General features: G+C 36.1%; 1 protein-coding gene and 1 long non-coding RNA gene across 3 annotated transcripts in view; one reads left to right on the forward strand and one right to left on the reverse strand.

Annotated features, from left to right (window-relative positions):
* The window catches only part of LOC146488682 (uncharacterized), a 24,035-nt gene continuing 6,890 nt past the window's right edge, over positions 1-17,145 (forward strand). The window contains exons 1-10 of one of the 2 annotated variants that reach the window (XM_085119368.1): positions 1-689; positions 7,167-7,724; positions 8,585-8,629; positions 9,564-9,595; positions 10,490-10,656; positions 11,740-11,830; positions 12,508-12,590; positions 13,972-14,244; positions 15,076-15,319; positions 16,247-16,351. In XM_085119368.1, coding sequence (XP_084975494.1) covers positions 242-689; positions 7,167-7,724; positions 8,585-8,629; positions 9,564-9,595; positions 10,490-10,656; positions 11,740-11,830; positions 12,508-12,590; positions 13,972-14,244; positions 15,076-15,319; positions 16,247-16,351 — 2,046 coding nt within the window. In that variant the 5' untranslated portion in view covers positions 1-241. The remainder of the gene's footprint in view (positions 690-7,166; positions 7,725-8,584; positions 8,630-9,563; positions 9,596-10,489; positions 10,657-11,739; positions 11,831-12,507; positions 12,591-13,971; positions 14,245-15,075; positions 15,320-16,246; positions 16,352-17,145) is intronic. The other variant, XM_085119375.1, reaches the window with a different exon arrangement.
* The window catches only part of LOC146488683 (uncharacterized), a 3,061-nt gene continuing 196 nt past the window's right edge, over positions 14,281-17,145 (reverse strand). Inside the window, exons 2-3 of the long non-coding RNA XR_014866562.1 lie at positions 16,097-16,344; positions 14,281-15,287 (exon numbers count right to left, since the gene is read on the reverse strand). This is a non-coding gene — a long non-coding RNA (uncharacterized LOC146488683). The remainder of the gene's footprint in view (positions 15,288-16,096; positions 16,345-17,145) is intronic.

A 17,145-nucleotide genomic window follows, 5' to 3' on the forward strand; every position in this document is an offset into this window, starting at 1 on the left:
CATTACCCGTCAATCAAAGTGATTGACAAGAACGCGTGTAAGAAATAATTGCTATCACCTTTTGAGGGATGTGATTGGACGAGAGGCTTGCTATGACATGACCGTACTGATTCAATCTGAACCCTGTACTGCGCATATGGAGTTTGTTTGGGAAGGAACGTTTATGGGTGTTTGGCGGATTGATTCTTCTTGAAATTTTAAACTATCTATGATGAAATGAGGACCATAGAAGGGGTCGGGAATGGAAAAAAGCTTAGTGCAATCGGCTTCCCCCAAACGAGGACCGAGCTCCGCCGATGCGAACCTAAGCATCGTGTTGAATCTCATGTGTCATACAACTTGCCATCGCCAAGGAGGCGAAACTGAGAAATTCGCAAAGAGAGCCATCGAATCGCTGGTGAAAAAACTGAGAAAGAAGTCTGAAGAGCTAGACTCTTTGATCACCGCGGTCACAAGTAAAGGATCCAAGTCATCAAAATGTGTCACGATTCAGAGAACTTTAGATGGCAGACTTCAAGTTTGCGAGCGCAAGGGCTTTCCACATGTGATTTACGCTCGCTTGTGGCGATGGCCAGACATTCAAAAAATGGAGATGAAACATTTGGACTTTTGCCGATACGGCTATGATCTTAAGTACGAGAGTGTTTGTGTCAATCCGTACCATTATGAAAGAATTCGCAGTCCGGCAGGTAAGAATTTATTTTTTCTTGTTGGAGTTAGTGTGTTGGGTCAATTGTGTGATGTCATGTAGCTAGCCAAAGGAACCAAATGAACGCACGCATTTCTTGTACGTGCTCTCACAAGGTACGTGATGACAAAATTTACACCAGCGCTATGGTATGTGACAATACTTCATATTGTGGCCGGATTAATCCAACTAACTCGGGTGAATTGGCCTTTGAAGCCCGTTTTTGTTTTTAATTTTTTTTATTTTTTACATGTCTATGTCACGGGGGAAGTTACTACAGGATTTATAACTTCTCAATCGGGGGTAATATTTTTGTAATTCGCTCAGGGACATTATTTCCGATCTAAATCATTCGAGCGTTTTGTCGTTGTATTATCGTCGTAACCTTTGGAAAAGCCTTGTGACAAGCGATCTGTTCGTGCGATATTTTGCGTTAAGACAGGTCGTGCTCGTTCGATTACAAGTACAGTATTTGCCTCACGAATTCATTATCGATAAAGATGTCAAAGAGCGAAATGCTAATTTCCTCCTTGGGAGTGGGCAAGGCAGTGTTTTCATCTATTGCTTCGCCATTGTTTGGATAACGAGCGAGTCACTGTTTTGCATTTTTAATTTCTGCTTGAACGTCGCTTCGTTTTTTGGCCGAATTTTTTGCGCGATTCTTCTTATTGCGCTCTCCAGACTGTGTTTCAGACGTGTTGAGGTCCGAATCACGTCAAATGACTGGCGATCGTTTCGTGTGGGGCGAGCGAATTATTTTGTCTGGGTTTTGTTTAAGTATTATTGTTGGTTAGTGCTCATTGTCTGGCTGGAGCGTTTCTTGTCTGAAAACGTCTGAAATGTCGTCTGCTTTCGCTCTAATTTATTTTGGGACCTGAATTTATTTTCGTCCGAGGCCAGAGCACGCGCGCGCGCTACTTGGAACCAAGTTTTGGGCTAAAAATCGCTGTTAGAACAGTGAATGTGGGTCGGGTAAAAGGTAAACACAAAACCTAATTAGTATTCAAAAGGGCCTTATTTGAATATATTTTTATTTCAGTCGGCTTCACTGTCTAGACGATAGCGTGAATTTTACCGCCACTACACGATCAGTTTAGTTATAGATTGCATTCACGCCATTTTTCCGAGCCAAGCGCACGCTATCCGTGTTCTTCACGGAACAGGTTTTCTTGTGTGGAATGTCTTTGAAATTTTGAATGTCATTTCTGACAACGTGTATTGTTCGTAATTGTATATCAATTCGAGGGTATTGCATTTAATCTCGAATTCTGTTCTTTCGATCGCCGAAATAACTACCCGAACTTTGATAAAAATCGTTTTTTAAACGACAGTAGCTTTAGAATAAGTCACCTGTACAGTTTTTCTTAACAGACCCCTATTAATATTTCTCATCTCCTGACAAACAAAACCACAAAAGCCACGTAGATGCATTTCAATTGCTTCCTCTTGTCTTGTCACGTAATTAAAATTTCGTGTTCAGCCACGCAGTGCAAAACGTTTCTATTCTCTTCTGGTGGTTTGCTTTATTTTATTGATCGAATGTTGCTTTTTAAATCGTATTTTTTATGGTTGAAGTTCTCAACTGCTAACAAAGATTACACGGCGGCTTCTTTTGTTTAGGTCTTTTGCATTTTAAACCCCAGGGGATTGGAGCCACAAGACAAGACATACTAAACATACAAGTTTTCAATTTTTGTTTTAATTTTCGCGTTTTTTACATTTTTTTGCGATAGATACACATCAGCTTATAAGTCCCTTGAGATGACTTGTAATTTAAAGTGACTTTCACTATAAAGGAACACATTTTAATATTGTCAATGGTCTTGCTGAACATTCATCTGAGCCAAAAATGTTATTTGTATGTGCTTTAAAGCGTTTGCTTGTGGTTAAGGCAAATTAGCGTTATTAAATTATTACCATATCCCTTAAAGGGAATTTTCAGAGGGAATAACAAAGTTTAAATATCTTATGTGAGAGAGAAAAAACTAGCTGAAATCCAGAGTAGCCAAAAATAAAATAAAGGAAGAAAATTCAACTTTAATAGTGGTGGACACGACAGTGTTTTTGTCTAAGCTTTGCCATTGTTTGGATAATGAACCAGCACAATTAACTTAAACAAATTAAGAAATATGTGTTTTTGCACTCCTTTCTCCAATTGCTATTGGTAAATGTGGTGACTGTTGTGTACTTCACTGACTTTCTTGTTCATTTTTAAAAGGAACATGGAAATGGTTTGCACATATTTCATTTCCATGGAGGATCATTTGTTGATTTAATTTAATTTTTGTTTCTGTGAAGATTGTCCTCACTAACAGGGAAATTTTGGCTGGGGACAGAGATCAGTCCTTGATTTTTGGTGATAATTTCTTTATTTGGATCTATTTTATTTGTTTTCACTCCATCTGACCTGAGCAATGCTTTTCAATCGACAATGTGTATCAAAGGAAATGATATACTGTTATGATAATTTACAGACAGACAAGTGACCTGTAATGTCATTTTGATCGCTTGAGGGTGCACAACGCTATTTCTGTTTTGCAGGTAGTTTCCTGAGATAAATCATAGTTTTGTCTTGTCAGAAATGTTATACAAACTTCTTTATTGTTCTATTTTATAAGATGATTTTTTTCCAAGAAGTCTGTTTTATATGACAATTTTTTTCATGTGTGTGCGTACTATTAAAGAGTTGTTTAAGTGATATCGTCCAGGCTACATTATATACTCATGGTTTTTTACATAAGCTTAATCCTTTGACATGGTTAAATACTAAACGTTGTTATCCATTTTGTTAGGCCGATATCTCTGCAATGCTTAGTAACTATTTCACTTCCTTGACATGTTTTGCTTTTTGCTGAAATTTGTATCACAACAAACATTGCAAGGAAATATATTGCAATTTACACCGTATGTTGTAATAACTGGATTAAGTTTTATATTTTAGGTAATATTTTTGTCACTTTTACAAGGGTCTTACGGAAAAAAAGTGAAAGGGGCACATATGCTGTCAAATATTTTGCTGCACTTTGGCGTCAGTGAATGTGATGTTACTACTATATGTGAAGTCATCCTCTGTATCTGTCAGACTTTTTTTCAAATTTTTTCATTATTTGATCGTGCCAGCAGCATCTGGCAGCAGTCCGAAAAAATGTGTTGAGTAATTCTCTGAAGACCATTTAGTTCTGTACATCAGGATATAATTTGGAATGGCTTCAAGTAATCAGTGTCTCTAATTCAATTAATAATAGTAACAAAGACAAAGTCCAATTCGGTCTGTAATCATATAATTGATTAACAAAATAGGACGACAGCATAGCGGGAGTCTGATTACAGACTGACTAAGCAGACATAAAGTCCTGTTACCAATTAAAGGGGAAGTATCATGAAAATTTGATGTAATTTCAAAACCCAAAAATGTTTGTCTGACAACAGAAACAAAAAAAAAAAATAGTTGTCTAGGTTTGTTATAAAATTAATTATAACCCCAGTGCAAGAAAACTGTCGATTAGTGCCTCTGGCCAGGGACAGAGTAGGTCGCAATGGATTGAAACTTGAAAAATGTTAGGCTGATGTTTTTCAAGTTCTCGTATTTTGTCTCCAAAATGTGTTAGAACAAATCACGAGTCGTTCCTGTCAAGAATTTAGTTGACTTTTCTCCTCTCACTGTTCTAGAATTATTTTGTAGTAAAGTGAAGGTCTTATTTCACCATTTTTAACAAAAGAGGTCAATTAAACCCCATGATACTTCCCCTTTAATCGTGACCATTTCAAATTTTGAGAACGAACGGCTGTGACAAATAAACAGCATTTTTTATTGAGATGTTTCAGAGAATGTAAAAACAACTGCTTTATTTACAAATGCATTGGTAAAAGGACCCTGGTCAAGTGCAGCTATCCTATTACAGCATGCGTAAATGTCTACTGTCCAATTAGGTAGGCGTGAGGTGCATACACTGTCCTATTGATGCTCAAATCATGGCTGCTGATAGCCAATCAGATTCAAGAATTTTGTTATAGTTACGATTAAAGCTGTTATCAGTGGAAAGGAAGGTAAAGTGATCTCAACCATGTTTTTTTTTGCTTTTACTTTAGGGGAATCTTATCATGTTTTCCAACAGTATTGTCTTTTCTTGGATTATAAAATGTTCTTGTGATAGGTTAGGTGGTAATCGTGATAGCTTCATCTGTTGTGTTTCAGCGCATAATATAACCAGTTCAGAATACAAAGGTTTATAGATCAGGGCATTTGACGTTATTGATGGAGTTTCAATTTAATTGCCCGCTTCTGCTGTGTTTAGTTGAAGTCTGTGACCGCATGAATATCAGACGCATCAGCTCTTTGCTTTTGTTTATGGGCAGAGTGGATATTGATGCCTTCTGGTAATCTGATTATAAGTTCTGTTTTATTTGGAATCAATGTATTGTCTGTAAATGTATCATGACTTGTACATCAGTTGGAAAAACACTAGGAACTCTCAATGTCTCCTTTATAATTTCTGCAGGCTAAAAACATTTTGTTATCAAACTGTCGCCCTCTGAACTCATTAGTCTCTTCTGAAACTAAGCAGAACAGGAATAATTTTTAAGAAAACCTTAAAATGGAAAAGTCTGGGTGAATTCTTGAATACGAAACTTATTTATTTTTAATTATTCATGTAGATGTTATTAATTGTGTAATTTAGTGATTGTAATGATAAATTTTTTATGTAGTGATTTTTTAATCATATCCTGTATTATCTTTGAAAATCTTCGTGGGAAAGATAAAGTATGTAAACTATGTATGTCTGTCTGTCTGTGTGATGTCAAAGAATACACTAGTCTCATAAATCAAAGGTAGTTGATATGTTTCAGGATGAAGGGTTAGGTCTAAAGGTGCGGTGCTTCCCTTCCAAGTAGTTCAAGTTCTGATTATATTTTGCTTTGTCTCTGTGTTATGTTTTTTGTGGTTTTGTGACAGTATATAGTTGTAAAAATGGATGAGTAACCAGGATTATGCATATTAAAAGCTAAATGATGTTGTCTTAATGTTTAAAAATTCTTAAAGAAACAAGCTTTCGGCTACCAGACTGCAGCCTTCAATGACTGATAAAAAGCTGTCGCAAATGTATGAATATGTAAACATGTCTGAGTAAGTGCAAAAACATAGCAGGATAAACATTACGAGTAGCTATTTTAAAAGAATCAAGTATTGCCTAGGTAACGGCATGGAATTGCTTCATTAGTCCTGGCATCATGCCTATTTTTTCGCACTCGGTGGTCACCTTTATCAATCACACTATTGTCTTGCATTTTCAAAGTCAATTGAGTGATTAATTATTGTTAGTCTGATTAGAAATGTTGGTCCTCTGTGGCAGCTCTTAACTTATTAGTATTAATAATTATAGTTGGTTAAGGCAAAAAATGTCTGAAGTTACATTTGTTTGTTCTTGTGGAAATTTGTCAACATCTGATAGAAATGCTTAAAATTTTTGAAAAAAATTTGCAGTATCCAGACATGTTTTTTATTTTTTTCATAGATTCATTTTTCGTTCTGGCAGACTGTCACATACATTTCATTTGATTTTATTATTATTTTTTTATTTATACTCTCCACACTTACTGTTACATAAGCGCAAAATACAAAAGTTGGAGGTATTAAAAACATAGGCTAGCATGCAGCTCAAAAATACAATTCAAATAGGGGAGAGGAGAGTAGAGGGGCACCTCTAGTAAAACTAATATTGTCCCCCTTTAAAGGAAGTAAATTGACAAGAAAAGTAACAAAGTAGAATAGAAAAAACAAGAAAGATATAGCGGAAGGAAAACAAAAAAAAAAACAAAGAGAAATGAAAATAATTGGTGTAAAGTATCATTGATAATGAGCAAGGAATGTATCATCAATATTGAGCAAAGGTAATATTTAAAGAGTGGTTTTCTAAACATTCATTTAGTAGGTTTGTCCTTAACCGTCTGAGAAATGTTATTCAAAAAACATTTTCCTGTTACAGTTGGACAAAATCTCCTTAGATTTGTTATGAAAAGACTGTCACATTCTGTTGAAAAAGATGCAAACAAACCCATGGAAGAATTTTAAAATGTAACTAGAGTTTCTAGTGCTGTTTGCATTTCTCATTTTTGGTTAGTAACACTTTTCCTGTTCACTTGGAGATTCATAGACACTGTATTAAGTGTTTAGGTGAAATAAAAAGAGCCTTATTATAACCTATCAGGGAAGTGGCTAGGATGGCAAAGAAATCATGAGTTAACCTTAAGACCTGCTCAATGGTATGGGGAGGGGGGGGGTCAAATTTCATATACATTTAATCATTTAAAGGTGATCAATTCCTTTATTCTCATGAGAATACAGTGTAGTTATATTGTAACGAGAAATTACACTTAACAGGTTTAACATGTAATGGGGCCTCAACCTCAACCTGGGTGTCATCCCAGGTCATGTGGTTTATGACTGCCATTGAAGAATATATTTTTTCTCTCTATACAGCTGCAACTCTCTCAGTCAAAACATCATCACCAAATTGTGACAAATGTGCCTTATCTGTGTTGAAAGAAAGTCCTCCCCAACCAACGACAACATATGAACAGCCTAAATATCTAGAGGCAGGGCCTAGCAACTCTTTGCCAGGAGCCAGCAACATTCCTTGCTCGGCAGATCCCTGCCCAATCATAGTGAGGAATTTACTTTGGCATGCTGTCCTCCGACATCAGGGTGCTGATGCCGAGAGCTTTAGTCGAAGGGCTATTGAATCCTTGGTGAAGAAACTCAAGAAAAAATTTTATGAGCTGGACTCGTTAATTGTGGCTATCACCTCAAAGGGACGGCAACCCTCAAAATGTGTCACTGTTCAAAGGACAATGGATGGGAGATTACAAGTCGGGGATAAGAAGGACTTTCCTCATGTTATTTATGCACGGCTTTGGAGGTGGCCGGATGTGCACAAGATGGAAATGCGACATAAAGAGTTTTGTCAGAATGGTTATGATACAAAGCATGAAAAAGTCTGTGTTAACCCATACCATTATGAAAGAGTTCAACCACCAGGTATGTTAAACTTATATTAAATTTGTCTCGGGTGGTGGCCAGCTGTCTTGTGAGAGCAGTCCTGAAAAAGGTTGGAGTTATCAAAGGAATTCCAAAATACTTTTCATTTTTCCTTATTTGTGATTTCATTCCTTTATATTACTTTTACAGTTATCTGTCAGTAGACTGTTAGTACAGATTTGTGGGGAAAGTGTTCTTCAGTTAAACCGAAAGTTGAATTTTAAGTTTTGTCGCAACAATGATAGTACATGTAGAATTGGATATTAAGCAAATCACCTGGCTTGTTAATTCTGTTTCAAAGTTTTCGTCTTGTCACACTGTTAAAAAGAACACTCGGGCTTTTTTTAAATTTACAAGAACTTCATTCCAGTTCACTTACGCACTTATGGAAATAAAAAAAAATTATGTATGCAATTTTCAATTTTGAGCAAGTTCATCTTAACCGTTTATGAGCATCCTTACTTTGCACACAATTCATGCCAGGAATTAAAATGTAAACAGATATAACTCTTCAGGTGATTGTTTAAATAGTTTTTAAGTAAGATAAGTAAGAGAGTATCTTGGTAGTAACTTTGGAGTTGAGTGTGTGAAATTTGAATTGTTAGAACTGTTTTTCAACTCACTTCCCATCAAATTTTGCCTATTAACACCTTGGTTGTATTGGAGTTGCAAGACAAGTGTTGAACTAGAAAGGATGGCTCAGTTTATGTAACTCTATAGCTGGACTGACTCTACACAAGTATTGTAACACAAAAAGTTTGTCTCCCAAGCAATCCATTTGCACTATTTTTTAAACCATTAGCTAATAAGTCATTTGTTTTTCAAATTTGAATTCATGATGTTTTCTTTCTGTTTAATAGATTGGTTTAGGGCTTCCTTGTATGGGAATGCACACAAGTCGCATGGTATGTCAAATTTGCCTTGATAAATGAAAATTTTAACTTATTCCTGTATATATATAGCCATAATATTAATAATTTTAAACCAATGAGGTCACGACATGGAAGAGTGCTTCTGATTTGGTAATAAATCTCATGTTGTACATTGCTTTAAGGTACACGTTTGTAGTCTATAAGGGAGGTTAATGACACTATGTTCAAAAGATGATGTTAGGTGGCAAAAGTGAATGGTAACCTTGAGGCTTTGCAAGACAGATATTAGGTGGCAAAAGTGAATGGTAACCTTGAGGCTTTGCAAGACAGATGTTAGGTGGCATGAATGGAAACCTTGAGGCTTTTTTAGGTGGCAAAAGTGAATGGTAACCTTGAGACTTTGCAAGAGAGTAAGGCTAGTGCTTTCCTCTGCGAGCAATTGACTTCATGGCCTTTTTAAACACACGACTAAGACCTGGAGTTTTGTGACTGTGAGCCAGCTGAGAGCCTGATAATTTTTTTAGCTTTAAAGTATTGCTGTAATAAACTAGTTCTTTCCTGAGACTTTCAGTGTAGCAAGAAGGAGAATCATATCTTACTAAGTTAATTTTTCAAATGGCCTTAGACAGTTCTGGGTTCAAAGTAATTGGGAATCGAAGTGTGTTTGACAAGAAAAAAGGACTTCCAAGACAATACCATTCAAACAGTGAGACTACAAGCTTAAGACCTGTGAAATTACACCAAAATCTGGCAAGACTGGCATATGTTTTATTATTATTAGACCATACGCCAGGTGTTTCTCCATATGACATATCAAGAATGAATAAAAAGTGGACTTTTCACCACAGAAAATTCCTTGAATTTTTTTATTTGACATTTTGTGTTTTTAAACTTAAATGTGTTTTGCTTTTGATTTTGTGTGACATATTTTGCTAATTAATATTTTTTCCTGTACTTAAAACTCAAGCAGAAGCTGAAAACAGCCGTAAAAGTGATGAGGTAAGTTATTTAATATGAAAATCAGTTTTAGTTTTAATTAATTTATAGCTGACAGGAAATGAAAGGAACAGACAAAATAGTATATTTGTTCCATTTTCATCACTGAATAAGGTTGGATTTTTGTTTGTTAGCTACATTTTACCTCAGTTTCAGGTTTACAGTGATTTCAGTGATTTGCTGTATTCAGTGGTCACATGCTTTAGACTTTAACCTCCTTATTTTTCAAGGGTGTTTATATTACATTTGGTAAAATTGTCAAAGTAGAATTCTTTAGCGGGCCTTGAAGTGAAATTTATCACATCTGTAAATTAAAATTCTTTACACTTGTCTATTCCAGCATTAGTGTTTTTTCCTTATTCAAGTTCATTCAATCCCTACAGAGGTCAGTTGGCATTTAGTTTGAGTCGACATGCTAACAACTTAAGGCTCTTCCATTGACAGTTTAGATTTACAAAGTTCCTTAATTTATTCCTAAGAATATAACAAATTTGGGTCTAAAAATATGATGATTAAATTCTTGGCCTGTCATCTCTGAGACAAAATTACTCCTCACTTAATCCAAACAGATGTGCTCGTTTAGATTGGGATCCTGTTTTTCTAATCTTTTCAGTAGTATTTGATTGTTAGTTTCCCCTTCCTGTAGGCTACTAGTTGGCCGGTTACCCCTCCAGTTAAATAGTCAACTATACATTATACATGAACCTAGTTTAATGGCCCTAGCTCCCACGAGTCTCCTGTGGCTCAGTAGTAGAGCATCCAAACTAGTAAATATTGGAAGGTCTTAGGTTCGACTCTTGATAGGAGCACTCTGATTTTTTCAGAGTATGCCAGTGTGTCTCACTGAATAATACATCGTTCTCTTATACACCATCTGTTCTCATGTTGTTTCATCAGGACTCCAATGGCGGCTCGCTGTCAAATGAAAATGACGTTGGTGAGAAAAACAGTTGCTACTGTACACACAGCAGTTCTTCTCAAGGAAACAGGAAGAGACAAGAACCTCAAGATGCAAGTTATTTCAACTCCAGGTTAAAACGGAAGCCTGATTTTGAGGGAGACAGGTATACTTTCAGTAGATTCTTAGGATGGGTAAATGCTCTTGCTCAATAATACTTTTCCTCTTGATCATTGATACATTCACTTATAAATACATGTACAGTACTCCTATTAAAACCTCACCACAGCGTGCAACTACGATGGTGGTATTTTTCTCCCAGTTGCTGATAACCTGGACTTCTTTTTGGATCTGAGTTTGGATAGGGGTGTGCTGCCCAGGCTCTGAAACCCTGACCCTATTTATGACAAAAATGTATACAGTCGCACCTCTATTAAGCGGCCACCTATTAAGCAGCCACTCTACATTAAGCGGCCACTTTCCAAAGTCCCGAATTATTCATTTGTCAGTAAAGTGCTGTATTCGATACCTCTATTTAACGGCCAACCTCTATTAAGCGGCCAGTTTTCAAAGTCCCCAGGGTGGCCGCTTAATAGAGGTCCGACTGTACTTTCCCTTTGTGAACTGTTTAGAGGATAGATTTTATTATTCCCTGTTTAAACAATTACAAAGGTATATGCACTGCAATGTACCTGTATATAGCAAATGCTAATCGTAGGTTGACTTAAAAAGAAAAAGAGAAAAGTAGTAGTAGAAAAATATACGAATATTAAGTAACTAGCCAATAATGATTCAGTTGGAATAAAACAAAACAAAACAAAACAAACATGCTGTTTAAAACAGCACTATATTAATGGGGTCCTTTCAAAATATTAAAATTCGGCTTGAATGTGAGGTCTAGAGGACACAAACAACAGGAATGAATAAACATGATTATTTAGTTTCCTTTGTTTGTGTCCTCTAAGCCTTATTGTAAAGTTGAATTTTAATATATGGAAAGGAGCCTTCATGAATTTGGATGCTGGATTAAAAAAATATCAGGGAAAATTGTCAAGATACAATTGTACGGAAAATATTTCCTATGTACCATCTCTACAGACCTGTCTATGACATCTTGAAGCCAAAAACTGATACCTTATATTGATAACCATGGGCGGCACATTTCCACACAGGTTATGTATGGGCGTACCCCCCACCCTCCTTCCAGACTTTTTACCTTGGGTTAAAGAGTTTCTTTTTGTACTGACAGGGCAATGTCAGCTGCTGCATCATCAGTGAGTTATTCTAGCGACAGCGATGAAGATATTGACATTGAAACAGACTCACCCAAGAGAGTGAAGGTGAATTCATACAGGACTTAGTTTATTGAGATTTTATTCTGATGATAAGCCAATAGAACTTTGATTCAATTTGACCTTAGGTTGAAACATTCCTTTTTCTACAAAAAAAAAAAAATTAAGTCGCACTATGAGCCTAAGTGACCCACATGGCCAGAGCTTAACTTAGCTTCTGTAGCATGAAGCAACTACATTTAGCAGTCTGGATGGGATGCTACCTAGTCCATCACAGGGTTATCCCTAGCAGTATGTTGCCGGTAACCATTTATACACCTGGGTGAAGAGAGACAATGTGGAGCAAAGTTTCTTGTCTAAGGAAACAATACAGCAATTAAGAGTCCAATCTAGCCTTGAACCACTGGCCTTCAGATCTTCCAACCGTCCGATTAAACAAAAGTCTGTCATGCTAATCACTATACCACTGTGCGTCCTTTCTTTCCTAAGCCATGCTGTATTCTTAGATAGCTATGAAAGTTGTCAGAGCTTGTGCCTGTTGGTATCTTTGTATGAAGTGCTTACAGTGTACACAATTTCACTTTGTTTATTCCCATGTTCAGCACTGCGATGCTTACATTCATTTGACACTTAATTGCTTGTTTTTATAATAAATTAGTTAATTTAATGTTATGCACAATTCGCTGTTGTCTAATTAGCATGTTATTAAACACTTTGTGGTTTAGCTTTCTCCAAGTGAAACATTGAGTGAGAAAACTGGTCCTAAAACGGATGAGAGGTTAAGCAATTCCCACAGCAATTCAAGAAGGTAAGTTGACTTTAAACTTAATTTTGGATATAAACAAATCAGATTTTTTTAAATTTTCTTTTGGTCCAGATCATGGTTATGAATCTGAGACAAAATAAAAAATCAGTCACCTCCTGGTTTGAAAATTATCTAAAACAAAATAATTTAAACAACAACTTAGATATGATCATGAATTTAAACTGGCTGAAGTTCGGTGGTAAAGGTGAGATTCTGATCTTGTTTTTTTGGGAATAAATTAGTAACTTCACCTGAATTACAGGTGTAGTTTGTACAGCAAGAGAAACAGGAAACAGATGAAGTAACAGTAATGTTTCCATCAGTTGTTGCCATGCAATAAGTTCAGGTTCCCAACAAAAATCAAGTTCATTTTCTGTACAAAAATCACATCTCACAACAAATTTTAAGTTTCACAGAATATATTAAGACTAGCGGTTCCTAACAGAAGTGAAGTGCTGCAGGCAGATGCTCTTAGCAGTGAAGAGTACTGTAGCATTTGTTTGGCTAAACAGACACTTTTACTTGTACAGAATACAATACATTTCCAAAGCATAGATATCAAGACTTAGATGTGTGTATATCCCTTCCTGCAATCATCGTGATAAGCTTTATCTAATCTCGGTTTTACTAACTATCTCCGTAAATGTTAGTACAGCTGCATGCGGTAACTTTAAAATAACAATATTTTAAAGAATGCCCTAAAAATTACAGTTATAATAAATAATCAAAAATCTTGTAACACATATATACAGTGATTGATTCAAATAAAGGTAGTTTATAGTTCCAGTTGAAGTGGTTGCCATCTCTGTGAACAAGAAAATCACTGAATCTGCTAAATCGTACATAGATCGGTCATGAAGCCAATGATATTAAACACCATCTGCATTATCTCCTTAAACACTGTACTTATTCAGTTGCTCCACTTTACAAAATCCATAATATTATGAATTGATAAGAGAAATATCCTCTAAAACAAAAGATGGCAAAACAAGAATAAAATGTAACAAAGCATACTTCCTCAGTTTATTTGTCTTTGTTGGTTTTGGACCACATATTAATTTGAAACAATTTGGTGCATTAGCCACTGACAACATTTGTTTAGTTTGGTTTACTTGTAACCACAAAACGGTGTGCTGACAACCCAGTTATGTGCTCAGCTATAGTTCAATTGTCTACCTCCTGGCTAACTAATAAACACAATGTGCATTAAATAAGAGAAGATCATGTTTAAAATAAATCTTTTTAGAAGAACTTGGAGAATGAGTGCCTTTAATTTTGTAATTTATAGTGATCAAGATTGTTCATAAATTGCTGGGTGTATCTGAGATATTGTCTTGGCTCTGTGTGAATTCTTTTTTTTCTTGTTTTTGTTTGTTTGTTTCAGAGTACGCTGTGCTTTGTGCAATTGTGTGAACAACAGTCAGTTGGGGCAAGGTGATCTGATATGTTTTGGAAGAATATCTGGCTTCCCGAGACACTCAACAAGTCCACAGCAATTTCAACAGTTTCCGTCAGGTCACCGAAATACACATTACCCTGCTGTTAGTAGTTCACTTTCTTCCTATGGCAGGGGAAGCCCCCATGATGACGAATACCAAGACCACAGTCCTTATTCCTTGAAATACAGGGCCAGTCAAGGGGAAGGCCCAGCCATCAGGTACTCAGATTTACAGGCTTTGTTAACTTGTTTGTAGCTATGTTCATAATTTTGAGCCTTTCCTGACTAAAACTGAACAGTAGTAATTTTTTGTAATACGTCATTTGCGAAGAGTTTGCAGTTTACCATAACAGGCATGTGGCATTCGATTTGTTTTCAAGAGTACCACTGTCTTGTAGGTTTTGTATGCATGATATTCTGGTTCAAAATTGTTTGAAAGATGTTATAAAGAACTTGTAGATTCAGAGGTGTTTGTAGTGACAACATAATCACTGCAGCAGCTGGTTCATACACTGCACCAGCAAATCAGCTGATTGGTCTCATCAGTAGTTTAAAATTTTAATATTAATTTTAATTATTTTAATATTTTAATTGATTTTTATTTTATTTTAATCAGTATTTTAATATTTTATTTAAAAATAAAGTTGTCATTATTATTACTATCAATTAAAATTTTCATGTCCTGCTTGTATTAACACACAGATCACTAACAGTAGATGTAATAAGATATGACAACTCCAATGTGCTTTAGTGTGATCCAGGTGTTCAAAATGTAAAGCTAACCATAGTATTAACCAGGGCCCCATTGTTCAAAGCTTAACCTAGGATTTGTGTGAACTTTGGTTACTGTAAAAGTTGTTTAACAATTTAGTTAAGAGAGTTTTCCATACAATGTCTGCAGTTCAGTTTTGAATTAGACTGTCCTGATAACCTTAAAATGAGTGAGATGAAAAGCTTGGTTAACTGTTAATCGGCTTTGACAAACAATTAGGGTCAGAGATAATGAACGATGCATATAAGAAGTGCCTAATTTATTTATTGAAACTTCAGGCCAAGGAGCCCTGATGGAAAATCTAATGTGGTGAACAGTTCCAGTAACAACAGGCTCACACCTGCTCCTCAAGAAGACATTTCCAATGTTGGCTTCAGAGAGGAGCCTGAGCTGGTTGATCTGTGTGACATGTCTGGTCACATATGGGTCCATGAGAGATGTGCGGCATGGACACTGGCTTCCATTGCTACCAAGTCTGCAGTGGAATTTACTGTTGAGTTAACAAATCAGATTCTCTCAAAGGTACAACACTCATAATGCCAAGTGATTGAGATAGGATTATGTAATGTTCAAAAAACGAGCAGAGTGTTTAAAAAACGTTTTAGACCCAATAAAACACGTGCTACCAGTTTTTTGAATGGCTTCAAAAACATTCCTGGAAAAGCGTGTGTCAAGAGAGTTCATAACAATTATGCTTTTGTGAACTAAAATTAGCATACGAGAAAAACATTTAACACTGCATACTAATAAGGAGGAGGTTTTATCGGGTTTTAAAACCACTGCACGTGATGTTTTATCGACCATTTCATAGGTCAATAGGCTTATAAATTATTAATGAGTTTTTGAAGTAATGTTTAAAAAACAAGCAGGATTGTTTTACCTGGTTTAAAACAGCTGCGAGTTTTTTGAACAGCTTCAAAAACATTCCTGGAAAAGCATGTGTCGATAGAGTTCATAACAGTTATGCCTAAATTGTGAACGTTGGAAATTAGCATACGAGAAAAACACCGCATACTAATTAGGATTGTTTTATCAGCTGATAAAGCACCACATACTAATAAGGAGGGGGTTTATCAATGTAAAGTCACTGTACTGCATGAGTTTTGAAGTCAACTTAATGCTCATAGCCCAAATGAAAGCTTGAATAAGAAAAATATTTTTTACTACATGTATTTAATGCAATTTAACTAGCCACTTGAAATATGGTGGGATAATTATCCTCACAATCAGTGATGTTAGTTGGCAGCTGTAACCTCCTCTTAAAAGGTATAATGTGCCTTTGTTGTTGTGAGTTTTTACCTTGAGCCTGTCATTTCAATTTGCCATCTTGTTTTCTTCAGCCCCATTTGTCTGGACCCAGTTCATTGCCCCTTTACTTTATTGATGCAAAGTGGTCCATTGGCCTTTTCCAGTGTTCCATTTGTTAAATAGTTGTGATCTTCTTTGCAGAAGTGCAGTTTTTGTGGCCGTTTTGGTGCTAGTGTTGTATGTGAGATGTCTGACTGCGGGAGGATATACCACTACCCATGCGCAATGGTTGCAAGGGCCTATCAGGTGAGAATAAACAGATTAGAAACTAATTCAAAACTCCGGGGTAAGTTTTGGGTTTAAGGGAAAGCCAGGTTAATTTAATTTTCAGGTACAAAAAAGGTATGGGGTGTTTTGGGGTTTAGTTTTAGCCTGTGAGGATTTTTTGGGGTGTTAAAGATTAGCTTCATTTGCACCCACTACCACTGGGCCTGGGGAATCATCCCAAGATTATCCATGTACGTACCATGATCACTGGATAATTAGTTTTGATTAGCTTAGCTGCCATGGGATATCAGTCATTATTAAAAACTGAATCATTGTATAATGCAATTCGAGGGATTTGATTGCCTTAGCGGCCATGGTATATGAGCCATTATACCATGGCCGAGAAATGGCGACCATAAAATTGTCTGCTGGTTGTTCTTGCCCAGCGAAATCAGTAAGATCTAGCAATATTTCGTGATTGTTTTTAATAAAACAATTATTCCACTTGCGCTTGTTGGATGTGAGATGATTATAGCCAACTCGGCGCTACGCGTCTTGTTGGGTATCTATTATCTCATATCCAATGCGTGCTTGTGGAATAATATTGTTAATTATACCATGCCCAAGAAATAGCGACCATTAAATTGTCCTCTGGTCTTTCTTGCAAAATGAAATCAGCAAGGTCTAGCAAAATTTCTTGGTTGTTTTAATAAAACAATTATCCTGTTGGCACTTGTTGGATATGGGATAATCGTAGCCAACTTGATGCTATGTCCTAGTTGACTATTTTTATCTATCATCTCATATCCAACGCATGCTCATGGAATAATTGT

The sequence above is a fragment of the Pavona decussata genome, unplaced genomic scaffold, assembly GCF_977016875.1.
Source record: "Pavona decussata unplaced genomic scaffold, jaPavDecu1.1 SCAFFOLD_9, whole genome shotgun sequence".
In the NCBI taxonomy this organism is placed as follows: domain Eukaryota; kingdom Metazoa; phylum Cnidaria; class Anthozoa; order Scleractinia; family Agariciidae; genus Pavona; species Pavona decussata.